This window comes from Theropithecus gelada, chromosome 11 (genome assembly GCF_003255815.1).
Source record: "Theropithecus gelada isolate Dixy chromosome 11, Tgel_1.0, whole genome shotgun sequence".
NCBI lineage: Eukaryota > Metazoa > Chordata > Mammalia > Primates > Cercopithecidae > Theropithecus > Theropithecus gelada.
In genome coordinates, this window is record NC_037679.1 from 78,438,061 (window position 1) to 78,450,703 (window position 12,643).

The following is a 12,643-nucleotide window of genomic DNA, read 5'->3' on the forward strand; positions in this document are numbered from 1 at the left end:
GAACTAGAAACCACCTTCCCAGTGGTCATGGATCCAGCAGTATCACATACCACCCCACCCAGAAGGAGCTGGTATCACAGAGTTCTAGATCAGTCTATTGAAGCAAGAATGGGCTATCCTATAGTTTGAAGCATATGCATCAAATCAGACTTCTATACAACTTTGTGTTCCCAATGGGAACCAAGATCCAGGAACCCCAGAGATCCAGGAGCCAATAAGTGGAACCAGGAGTGGTTCCCACTGCCCTCATGCCCAATGAAGCACTGAGGGAGTGTGTCCTTTCCATTTCTGCAACTCTGGGCTGGGCAGGGTGAGAGATCCAGGTTCCCAAAGTGGGTACACTCTTGTATTAATCCGTTAATACAGCACGGATCGTATTAACTCTTAGCTATAGCTGCCACCAGACACTTTGAACTCCTTGTGTCCAGGAACCAGCAGGTGAGAAGAGGAGTCACAATTTTGGCAAGGACAATTGACCCCGATCAGTGATTATACAGATAGGGGCAGGAAGGAACATATATGGAACCTGAGTGATCCACTTGGGTGCCTCCTAATAAGTACTCTCTTGATCAGTTTTAGCTAGGAATGGATACACGCAGCAACCCTGAGACAATGAGGAGACTAGATTTACTTAAAGGCTCAGAATTCTCAGGAGTAAAGATTTTGGTCACCACTAGCTAAGCCTAGACCTACAGAGGGAAGAGCTAAGCTTGAGGGGGAATTTAGAATGTATAGTGAAGGAGGAAAAGAACAAACACCAATTTCAGACCCGATGCCAGTTGCGGTGATGGAGGCTATAGTTTGTCCCACTAATTTCCCTTTTCTAAGTTTCCTGTCAGGAAAGGATGCCCACAGGAGCCAGGAGGGAGGGACTGTTACTTGGGCATGCATTCTAAAGTGAATCTGTGCAGCAAAAAAGATGACCTGGAAGGGCCATGGAGGTCTCCAGCTCAAATGCCTCACCAAGAGAATGCTGCAGGGAGCATAGTTGACTGACAGATGCTGCATCTTTGAATCTACTGTGTACATCCCACACCCAGCTGTTTCTAGTTAATCACTGAGCAGAACAAGGGTCCTAAAACCAGGACTTTCCTGCACAATGGGAGATTCATCCACTGGACAACTTTGGCTCAGGGTCTCCCTGTCAGCCTGGCTGAGACTTTCTCAGAACTGTGTCTCAGTGCATGGCTTTTCCTACCCAATCTTTTCTTCCTTCTCCTCTTCAACAGACACTCCTTATGTACTCCTACTTCCTTCCCCCTTATCTTTCACAACCATTTTCTTCTATAAATCCCTAGCACATCTAATCTCATTCTGGCATCTTCTTGGAGGATCCCAATTAACACCTTATGTACTGTTTCATTGTGTGTGTGTGTGTGTGTGTATGTGTGTGTGTGTGTGAGAGAGAGAGAGAGAGAGAGAGAGAGAGAGCGATTCTTCTCCACCCAGCTAGAGCTAGATTGGGAGATGCCATAAGACCAAAGAGCTTTTCTTACTAACTGTAGTTGGCCCCCAAAGCACTAAATCATTCTAGAAAATATTTTTGTTCACATGATTAAAAAAAACAAGAGCTAGCATTTATTGAACATTTATTATGTGCCAACTGTACTAAATGTTTTATGTACATGATATCATTTTCACGAATGTACTATTATCTTCATTCTATAATGAGAAAACCAAAGCTTTGGGCAGATAAGTTACTTGGTTAAAATCACACAACTGGTAAGTGGCTGAGTTGGGATTTAGACACTGACTCAACTAGTACTCTATATAGTCTCTCAGTCTCTGTTTGGAAAGCCTTAAATATCATCTAGTCTAACACCCCCAAGTGATCAAAAATCCAAGAAGCCATACAGCATTTAGTTGAACACCTCTAGTGGTGGGTAGTTCGTTCCCTCTTTAAGGAATATACCCCTTCCTAGACAGAGAAGGGAAAGGTATTATTTTGCTTCATTCTCCTGGTAGCAAGTATAAAACAGGCTTAACCATTCACCACACATGAGTTTTATACACGTGAAAAAATTGAAGCTTGGAGAAGTGAACTTGACCCAGGTCTTACTGGCAGCAAATGGCAGAGCCAGGAATTGAACGCATGTCTTTTCAGTTCTACAGCCCTTCCTATTTCCAGTTCTTACATGGCTCTGACAGGTGAGTATAATAACAACAACAAAAGAAATAAGGGCTAATATTTATTGAGCACTTCCTCTGCACTAGGCATTGTGCTTTGCAGGAATTATCCCATTTGCTTTTCATCACAGTCCTGTAAGAATTATCATTGAAGCTGCTCAGTGACTAATTCTGTTGGACTCCAGAGGTCACACCTTTTTAAATTATGTTCTGCTGTGTAGCATTTCTTCCTATTGAACCCAAACTTCCTCCTATTCTTTGAGCTAATGCAGAACTAGTTGAGTTCCTCTTTGCCAAGCCTGTTCTACAAAAGCATATGAAGACAGCTTTCGTCTGTTCTACTCAGGGCTAAACATTTCCCATCCTGCCTTGTTTTCTCATCCCCTCATCCCCAGCCCTATCTCCCAAACATGATTCTCTTTATCTGCTTCATTCTGAAAGTATCTGCCGATTGCTTAATGCTGCCCACAAAGGAAGCCAGAGAACCAAAACTTCCTGTGAAAGGGAAGGTCAGGGTCAGTCTTTAGTCAATGGTGAGAAAATAATGACTTTCAGGCATCAGCATCTAGAGCTACATGGCTAGGTATTTTGCATTCTGTAGAGCGTCATCTTGCAGTAGATGCCTACTACAGAGAAGATGGGCTGGGCACCATGGCTCACGCCTGTAATCCCAGCAGATCACTTGAGTTCGGGAGTTTGAGACCAGCCTGGCCTACATGGTGAAACCCTGTCTCTACTAAAAATACAAAAATTAGCCTGGCGTGAATCCCAGCCACTCAGGAGGCTGATGCAGGAGAATTGCTTGAACCTGGGAGGCGGAGGTTGCAGTGAGCTGAGATCACACCACTGCACTCCAGCCTGGGCAACACAGCAAGACTCTGCCTCAAAAAACAAAAAAAAAAAGAAAAAAGAAAAAGAAGGAAAGAAAAAAAAAGAAACAGAGAAGATGCAGCCATAATGATAGCATAATCCCCAGTAGCTCAAGGTTGAGGGATAAAACATTAATCAGATAGATACAGTGTGAAACAATGCCAAGGATAAGGCATTCAAATCCAAACATACGAAATAAATCTGCTGCAGGCTGGGAACCTACCCCATAGGGTTATTGGAAGGATTAAATGAGTTAATGTATGCAAAGTGCTTAGTACAGTACCTAGCATAGAGCAAGTGATCAATAAATATCAGTTAGTATTAACATCTGCTGTGAAATGAACCCAGCACAGTGAGAACGCCTGATTTTTCCTAGGGAAATGATGTCAGGGAATAATAATAGTACCACTCAGCTAGGACTCCCCACGGGCTCAGCCTTCATATGCATCATCCACTTCAATTCTTAACAACCTGTGGCAAAGCTATTATCCCCATTTTAAAGACATAGAACCCAAACTCAGCAAAGTTAGGCGTCTAAGTGGTTAAAAGCTTGCTCTTTAGACTCAAACAGTTCTGGCTTTGAATTTCAGTTGCAGCACACATATGACTTTAAACTTGTCATTTATTTATTTATTTTTTATTTTATTTTATTTTATTTTTTTTGAGACGGAGTCTCGCGCTGTCGCCCGGGCTGGAGTGCAGTGGCCGGATCTCAGCTCACTGCAAGCTCCGCCTCCTGGGTTTGCGCCATTCTCCTGCCTCAGCCTCCCGAGTAGCTGGGACTACAGGCGCCCGCCACCTCGCCCGGCTAGTTTTTTGTATTTTTTTTAGTAGAGACGGGGTTTCACTGTGTTAGCCAAGATGGTCTCGATCTCCTGACCTCGTGATCCGCCCGTCTCGGCCTCCCAAAGTGCTGGGATTACAGGCTTGAGCCACCGCGCCCGGCCTAAACTTGTCATTTAATGTCTCTGTACCTCAGTTGCTTAGGCTGTGAAATGGGGTAATAAAACACCTTCTTTAAAGAGGTGCTGTATGGATTGAGTCAATATGTGACACTTAGAACAGTGTCTAGCACATCCTAAGCACTCAATAAATGTCATATGCACACATGCCTCCACACACAAATACGTATATGCTTACACATATATACATGTCTATATATGTGTATTTACATATGTATGTGTGTGCATATATCTATACCTATATACAGCTGTCCCTTTTCTTCACTCCCACAATACCCTATGATACTTCCCCAGCACATCATAGATCATCCTGCCTTATAACCATGTTTCTTGTCTTTTGCTCCCCATCCCAAACATACACACTATAGATTGTGAGATTCTTGAGGGCGAGTCTTATTTTTTTTAATTTTATTTTTACTTTATTTTATGTTATTTTAGCAAAGAGTCAATAAATCTTTGCTAAATAAATGGAATAACAACATTTCATTTTATGAAATGAAGGGCTTTAAAGGATGAGCAGGAGTCTGCCAGGTGGAAAAAGGGAGAAACAGGCCTCTCAGGTTAAGAATTGCAGGGCTACAGGCCACCCACTCCAAGGCACAAAAAATTACTAGTGGGTTAGCAACAGGACAGAGCAGTTTGAAAGGAAGGAGTCGCTTGTAGTTAGGCAGAGAGAAAGGGTATGGTCCTCAGGCCTGAAAAGAGAAACCAATTTGTTTAAAGGACGCTGCTCTGAGCCGGCGTCCCAGCAACCTGGGAGAGTTCACGATCCCCACGACACCGCCCCCACCAATTCCAGCCAATGAGGAATCCCTCCTCCGCGTCCCGTAGCCAAGCAACCGGGTGCCCCCCTCCCCCGCCCCGCGGTTAGCAGTTGCCGACTTTCCCCGCAGTGCGATAAACCCCTCTTTGGGGCCGTCTTAGTTCTCGACCACTCTTGGAGGATGGGGATCTGGGAGCCCCTCCACGGGACCCCTCTCACACTTTGTCACTGGAATTTTATTTTTTTTTTAGTTCGTATTTTATTTTGCTTATAGAAGAGAAAGATATCCCTTCCGAAGAGGGGGAAGCTTACAGAAGTTTGTAACCTTTCAAAAAGTAAATAATTGCAGGCTCACCTGATTCTGCCCTACCCGGACTTCCTCATCCCGTCTGCGGAAGACCCAGGTGCTTTCTCATTACTCCTCAAGGAAACCGCTTTGGAATTCCTGTAACTGGGACTTGGGGATCAGGGAGAAGTTGCCGAAACCTCTCATACCAGTGACTACTGAAGTAGAAGATTCTGGAAAAATCCTTGCCTTGGGGGCACAGGCTGAAGCCTGAAGGATTTTTAAGATGACCAAGGTTCCAGCCACCAAGAAACTTCAGAGTTCCCCCAACGCGGGGGCTGTCCGGCCCTTTTATGCCTCGGAGAACCTAAGGCAGGTAAGTCTTCCCTCTTGCCGAAACCAATCATATTTTAGAGAACAAGTGAAATAGGAATTAGCCTCGAGACCAACAAGGGACAGGGGGAGAAAGGAGAGTCATGGTTGGTGTAATTAAATTGTCGAGACGCATCCCTGTTGCTATCAATGGTCGGTTTCTCTCAAAGAATGAAAACGCGAACCAGAGCAGTGAGCTGGGCCATCCTATTAGCCAGTAATTCCAAAATGATGGAACAAATCAGCAGTGACACTGTAGAACATCAGAAAAAAATTAAGATGAATTGTAGGTTTGCTGTTCGCAGAACTTACTCTCAGAGATCTGCCGGTCTCCGGAAACAGGTGTATCCCCTCTCTCTATGGAGAGCTTGCAGAGGGTCAACGTTTGAGGTTCGAAGGCTAGGTTTGCCATTCACCAGCTGTGTGACTTTAGACAGGTTAACTGCTTCGCGTCTCTGAGACTTTATTTCCTTGTGTCTATGAAATTAGAACAGCAACATCAGCTAGGCAGAAGCAGTGTGAGGACTAAATGGAATAAGCTATGAAAACTGTCCACTGTGATGTTAACGCTGGATAATGTGTTTATGGGACATGAAACGGTGTTGTTGATTTGAAAAACAAAGAAAAATCGATATGTGCTGAATGACTGAGGTTAATAGTTCCTGTTTTTAAATAACCATTAATGGGTAAGCACAACTGTAAGTGTGCATTTGTTATTGTACCCTCAAACCCCACTTTGCATGGATTGGCCAAGGTCAGCAATGCTGGTCCACTCTGGTGCATCCACAAGGCACACTTGTGGCTCACAGTCACGCCCCAGGAAGGAGGGCCTGGCGGGCGGTCAGTCCATGAAGGAGAGCTTAAAACTCACAGGGCTCTCCATGTGGTCCAAAATGTTCCCAAGCTGCTCTTCTCTAAGGCTCAACCTATCTCTGTGCACTCCTCATTACTCAGCCCTCTTAGCAAGACCACTATGCAAGATACAACCTTTTTCCATCTCCTTTCATCTCAAAATACCACACAGAAGAATGTTCAATCTAGAGCAGCCCCCTCTGGGGTTGAACTTTCCAGCATAGCAATGGGGGAATGAATGAGGGAAAGAATGAAGAGGGAAATGAACACTTCAATAGGGAGGGTGAGCATCAGAGCAGGAGCAGCAGACACAATCACCCTGGGTTTGGATGTGCCTTTTCGCAGCCCTGTGGCCTTGGGCAAGTTGCAGAACTTCTCTGCTTCAGTGCTGCCATCTGCAAAACGGAAATATCATAGAGCTTCCTCATCGGATTGCTGTGAGCATTAAATGAGTTAATGTACGCCAAAGGCTATGAGCACAGTTCCTGACATATAGTAAGCACACTTTAGGTTTTAGTTATATTGTTATTTCATTTATTTAGTAAAGATTTATTGAACCCCTGTTAGGTGCTAAACACTTGCTCTAGTTAAAAATGAGATTCGCTTTCAAGAATCTCACAATCTATAGTGTATATGCTTGGGAAGGGGAGTAAAAGAGATAAGAAACATTGTTATAATGCAGGTTGATTAATGATGTGTTGAGGAAGTATCAGAGGGTGTTGTGGGAGCCAAGAAAAGGGACAGCTAATTTAGATTCACGCGTGCATGTGTATGTATTTGTGTGTGTGTGTCTGCATGTTGGATTTTGGGAAGAAACAAGCCATTGTACTCAAATAAATGCAATAGAAGTTTTCATCCTACCATAGAGAGATGTAGAGAGTGGAGGAAGATGTAGAAGTTGAAATGATCATCTCTTTCATGGGAGGAGGGTAGTGGGACTCAGGGAGGTCAAGTGATGGGAAGAAGGCTTCCAGGGAACTGTTGGATAGACCAAGACTTCCGACCCAAAAGCTTCACTGAAATCCTTCTGCACCCCTCTCTACTTTCTAGGAAATAATGAAGATGCCAGAGGGTTCCTAGCTCACATTCAAAAGATCGTGCCTTTAGGAATTTCAAGGTTTTAGAGCTATAGTAAAGCATTAGTTAAACTAATCTAGGGTCACTAGAAAGTGACAAGCCACAAGGAAATATGTAGAGATCAGGATTGATGTCTGGGGTAAACTAAACGAGTAATAATTGCAGTCACGATCATGATGATGATGATATTTGGCACGTATTGAGTATGCATGCATCATGTGCCACGTATTGAACTCAAAAAACTCTTAAGTGTGATATTTTCAGAACCTTCTACAATCCTTCAGGCTATGAACTGTTACCTCCTCATGAGATGGCAACACTGAGGCTCAGAGAGGACAGGTCCCTTACCCAAGGACACCCAACGGGCAAGGAACAGAACTGGGGTTTGAATTCGGGTCTGTCTGGCTCTGAGTGCAAGCTCTTTCCATCTCACCATTCTAGTCAAGCTGTGATAAATGGTTGTTCTGTTCAATGTGCCCAGCACCACAGGGGCTACAAAAGTAAGGTATAAGACACAATCATTGGCTTCAAATAGCTTCCAGGTTTGTTTGGAGGAGGAAAGGGAATGACACCTAAAAATAGCATCACAAAATGCCAGGCGGCCGGTAAGTGTCCAGTGAGGAAGAATATGAGGAGTGGCCTCTCCTGGAGGAAGGTGTGGCCACACTGGCTGCGTGGTAATATTAAGAGTCCCCTGCATGCTAGTATAATGAATGACTTTGGAAAAAACCTCAAAAGGGTCTCGAAGCCCTCTGAACTGGCCGTTTTCCTTTCTCACAGGGTTGGAAGTTGCTGTATCCTAATGAATATTCCACTGGCAACTGCTTTGTACAGGATCTTCATGATTTCTTTTTTTTAACTGAGGGAATATAAATAACATATGCAAATCCTCGGTTTGAAAGTCTTTTGTTAAAGAAGCCGTCTAGCTTACCCGTATGTTGGGCCCCCTAATCTGCTTAGGGAGTCTCTTTTCCCTTTGTTTCCCAAGGAAGCAGAAGTCTAATGGGATCAGACATGGGGGAGGGGAGAAGCAGATTGTATATAGGATTACCACGGACCCATGATTTCTGCCTTGGAAAAGGCTGAAAAAGAGAGGTGCTTAGAACATCCCCCTTTATGTTCTAGAATGAGAACTCAAAAGCAGCATTTGACAAAAACTGTAAAGGTTTGCAATGTTTTATACAAGCTCCATCTCTTAGAGCCTGAACTTCCTACCTTGTTGTCATTAAAAACCCAGAGAGAAAAGAAGCATCCCTAATTTGGGCAGATCCTGAAACTTCCAGGAACCATTCTGGGTGCCTTGCTCATATCCTAGCTTTTAGTTATTAAAGGAGCAGATTCTGCCAGGCGCAGGGGCTCATGCCTATTATCTCAACAATTTGGGGGGCCGAGGCAGGAGGATCACTTGAGCCCAGGAGTTTGAGACCAGCCTGGGTACTATAGTGAGACCCCATCTCCACAAAAAGTAAAAAAAAAAAAAAAAAAAAACAACACTAGCCAAGTGTGGTACCATATGCCTATGGTCCCAGCTTCTTGGGAGGCTGAGGCAGGAGGCTTGCTTGAGCCCAGGAGGTCAAGGCTGCAGTGAGCTGTGATTGTGCCACTATACTCTAGCCAGGGTGACAGAGCGAGATCCTGTCTCAGTACATCAATCAACCAATAAAAGAGCATATTCTTCAGCAAACTCTGTGGGTTCAAACCCCAACACTGCCACTTACTAGGTTGTGTGACCTTGGGCTACTCACTTCCTCTCTATGCCTCAGTTTGCTGCTCTGTGAAACAAGTGTATCACATTTTATCTAATCCAAGAAGCCTTCCATTTCCAGATGCATCACCATTTTCTTGTGCTGCTAAAAAAGAAAACTCAACAAATTAAACTATCACCTGTTTCAATTATGTGTCCCAGTTTCAGAGGTATTAAAATGCAGAAAGAAAAGGTGCATCTCAGAATAGATGAAATACATGTAAAAATGCTTCCTCGTCAAAGGGGTGTTGTGGGAATTAGAGGAGTTAATGTGGGTAATGCTGTTAGAACAGAGCCTGGTATAAAGTAAATACCATTAAATGGTAGCCACCATTATGGCGTTGTTTAATCCTTTCAACAACTCTATAATAGAGGTATTGTTTATAAGCTTTAGTACCTAGGTAGACTGGGGCTTGAAGATCACCAGGGTCTAGTTCTCTGCTGAGAGGTAAGTTGACAGGTACCTGAAGAAGGGGACAAACCAGGCAGAATCCCACATATGGAAAAGATCTGGGCCTGACAGTCTCCATCCTTCCTGCTACCCCACTCCCCGCCCCCCACCACCAAATGATGAGGATGGATGTCTCCAGAGACAGTCTTGGAAGCCCAGTCCAGCATACACCCAGCTGGGCTGCCTGGAGTCAGAAAAGGAGAACCAACATATTTGAGAAACATTTTCCCCAACAAGAGAAACCTTGACTCCCAGCACAATATGTTTCCACCGCAAACATAAAACGATTTTCCTCCTTGTCCAAATAGAAGAAATTGTGACCTGAAGAGATAAATGCTGGGCTGTGGTGAGTCGTTGGTTTCTGTTAAAGGTGACGTCAGTGCTCAGTGATCTCTCTGGCCTCTAATCACTGAGACCACGCCCCCTGCGTGGAATCACTGATTACCCTGAAAAAATAAAACAAAATAAAATATCTAACAACAACTTGAGATTCAGTTCTAAAGCATCTCAGCTGGCTGTACCTCCATTTTTATATCATTCATGACTTAAGCCAGGAAAAGAACAATGAGGGAGAAGAGACTCTTTTCTCTTTCCGAGGGGTTCTTCTAGCTCCATTGCTACTGCATGAGATAAATTGCAGAATTCATGCTTTTTGTTTAGGTGGTTTGTTTGGGTTTTTTTGTTTTGTTTTGTTATTTTTGTGGCCTAATGCTTTGGACAGGCAATGCTTGCCTTAGCGAATCTTGCTGTGTCTAATTGCATGGCCATGTGACAGTCGGCTCCTTTCCGAGATAAATCAGGATGCAGGGAAGGAGTGTGTTCATTACCTCCTGACATGGGAAAAGCGATTGACACTCTTCATGCTGTACAAAATGAAGCAGGCTATATGTCCCATCTGCAAAGAGGCAGCTGCTCTGCAGGGAGAGGGGAGGATGGGAGAGGAGTGAAGAAATGATCCTAGAGTCTCATTGATGGGATAATAAGCTTTGTAATTAGTTAGAAGTTCTGCCTTTGAAGTCAGGCAAAGGTGGGTTCAAATCCTCTTTTTGACACTCCAGTGTGAGTTTCTGGTAAATGGGGTTGAAGAACAATAAGATCTATGGCATAGATGTTTTGGAAGGATGAAATAAAATAACGCATGTGAAATACTGAGCACAATACCCAGTTAGCCTCCAGTAAGTGGTGACAGTGGTCATTATTGTTACTTGTGCTCCTCTCCCTTCTCTGATTGGACATGAGTGCTACCATGACTGTTTTGAAGATATGCCCAACTCAGAAATGAAGTCTAGAGGAACCTGAGTATTAACTGTAAAGTCACATAGTGAGGTCCATCATTAATGAGGCCAGGCCCCAGCTTAAGGGTAGAAGGGAAGAAGCAGGTCCAAAGATATTTTTAGAGTTGGTATGAGAATATGTTTGCATGAGAGATGCAATGTGTTAGTTGTGGAGAAGGGGGTGCTCCTGAGCGTGGTTTGAGTCCCTTGGATTTACCTCTCAGCTCAGTCCCATTATTCATGTTTTAATCCCATAGAGAGCCAAAGGGTAGGGAGGAAAAAGGAAAAGGAAAACACCATCAGTTAGGGTTGTTTTTGGCTGCAAGTAAGAGAAAAACTGAAAAGCAGTGAAGTAAACAAATAGGAAGTTATTTTTCTCGTATGAGAAGTCTGGAGGTGGATAGCTGCTGGCATTGGCTCGAGAGCTCACCAGCGTCAGGCTGCCAAGGCCTTTTCCCTCGTGGTCACACAATGACTGTCCCAGGTCCAGGCATCGCATCCATATTCCAGCAGAAAGAGGAAAAAGTAGAGAGGAAAAGCTATGTTTGTCCCTTTTATGAGGCAAATAGAAGCTTTCCAAGAATCTTCCTGACCTTTTTTCTCTATTTCTAATTTTCCAGAACAGCATCACCTCTCTTTTCTAGCGGTAAGAATGGCTGGGAAAGTATGCATCTAACATGAGTATAGAAAGCAGGGGCTAGGAAGCGATGGTGATATCGAAGATGAGTACTGGATTGACTATTCAGCAGTGACTTGCGCAAATGATTTCACAAAAACTCAAATAATAGGGATCCCAAGCCATGCATTGACAGAGGGTAACCCAAAAAAGAGAGTCATCCCTATCCCCTACCCTACACAACAACTGCTTAGGAATCTCAAGGGCACTTATCCATAGTAGTACCCATCAAAGAGCTGCAGGGGTGAGGGAAAAAGTAGAGTTCCCCCAGTGGGAACATTTATTCACTCAACTAACATGTACTGAGTTCCAAGTATGTGCCAAGTATGGTTACAGGTGGTGGGGACACAGAAGTGAATAAAGAAAATCAAATGAGACACTCTGGACACTCTGAAAAATGTAGGGAGAATAACACGAGCATGGATCTAAACAAATGGAATGTGTGCCATCTTTATTCCTGTGACCCCCATCTGTTTCCACTGTTTGGTGAGGCTTAAGGAAATTCTGGTTAGATAAGCCTTTGCACAACTGTGGAAAGAAACTTATTCTTGACTTCCTTTCAACATCTCCACAGCTTCCAAAGACTCAGCCATCAGCTGTTACATTCAAAAGCTGCAAAAATTGATATGGGGTTCAGTGGCAAATAGCACTTCCATAAAATCTGACAGAAGCCAATTAAACCTTTCTTGGACTGAATAAACCAACATATTTTTTCTCAGAGATATTTCTGACAGCTAAATTCAAAATCATAATCATCATAATGGGATACCTTCTATCATGAGATGGTGGCATTTTCCCTTCCAAATGCCTGTTTTCAAACTCTGCTGAGAAAATTTCTTGCGGGGCTCAATTTTGATCTAATGTATTTCTGTCTAAATTGGAATTTATGCAATTGGTAGTTTTATTTAATAACTTGAAAATTAGCCGCGTCTGGCAATCGGCTTTCAAGCCTGGAAATGCCTCGGGGTTTCTGGATTTCACAAAGCGGGGAGATTATGCAACTGGGACAGATTCTGGGATAGGTTCAGCATTGTCAGGGGCTTCGTGGTGGGCTGTAGATCAGGGGCAGAATGGACAGAGATTATCCCCCCATTGCAGCCTGGTACATGATCAGGGTCATCTTTTGAGGTATATATTGAGCACCTCCCATGTGACAGATGTTTTGAGGGCGCTAAAATGCAGCAGACTT

At 43.8% G+C, this 12,643-nt stretch overlaps 1 protein-coding gene across 1 annotated transcript in view; it reads left to right on the forward strand.

Moving 5' to 3' along the window:
• Nucleotides 1–4,831: 4,831 nt before the first annotated feature.
• The window catches only part of CCDC60 (coiled-coil domain containing 60), a 204,411-nt gene continuing 196,599 nt past the window's right edge, over nucleotides 4,832–12,643 (forward strand). The window contains exon 1 of the mRNA XM_025402707.1: nucleotides 4,832–5,384. Coding sequence (XP_025258492.1) covers nucleotides 5,295–5,384 — 90 coding nt within the window. The 5' untranslated portion in view covers nucleotides 4,832–5,294. The remainder of the gene's footprint in view (nucleotides 5,385–12,643) is intronic.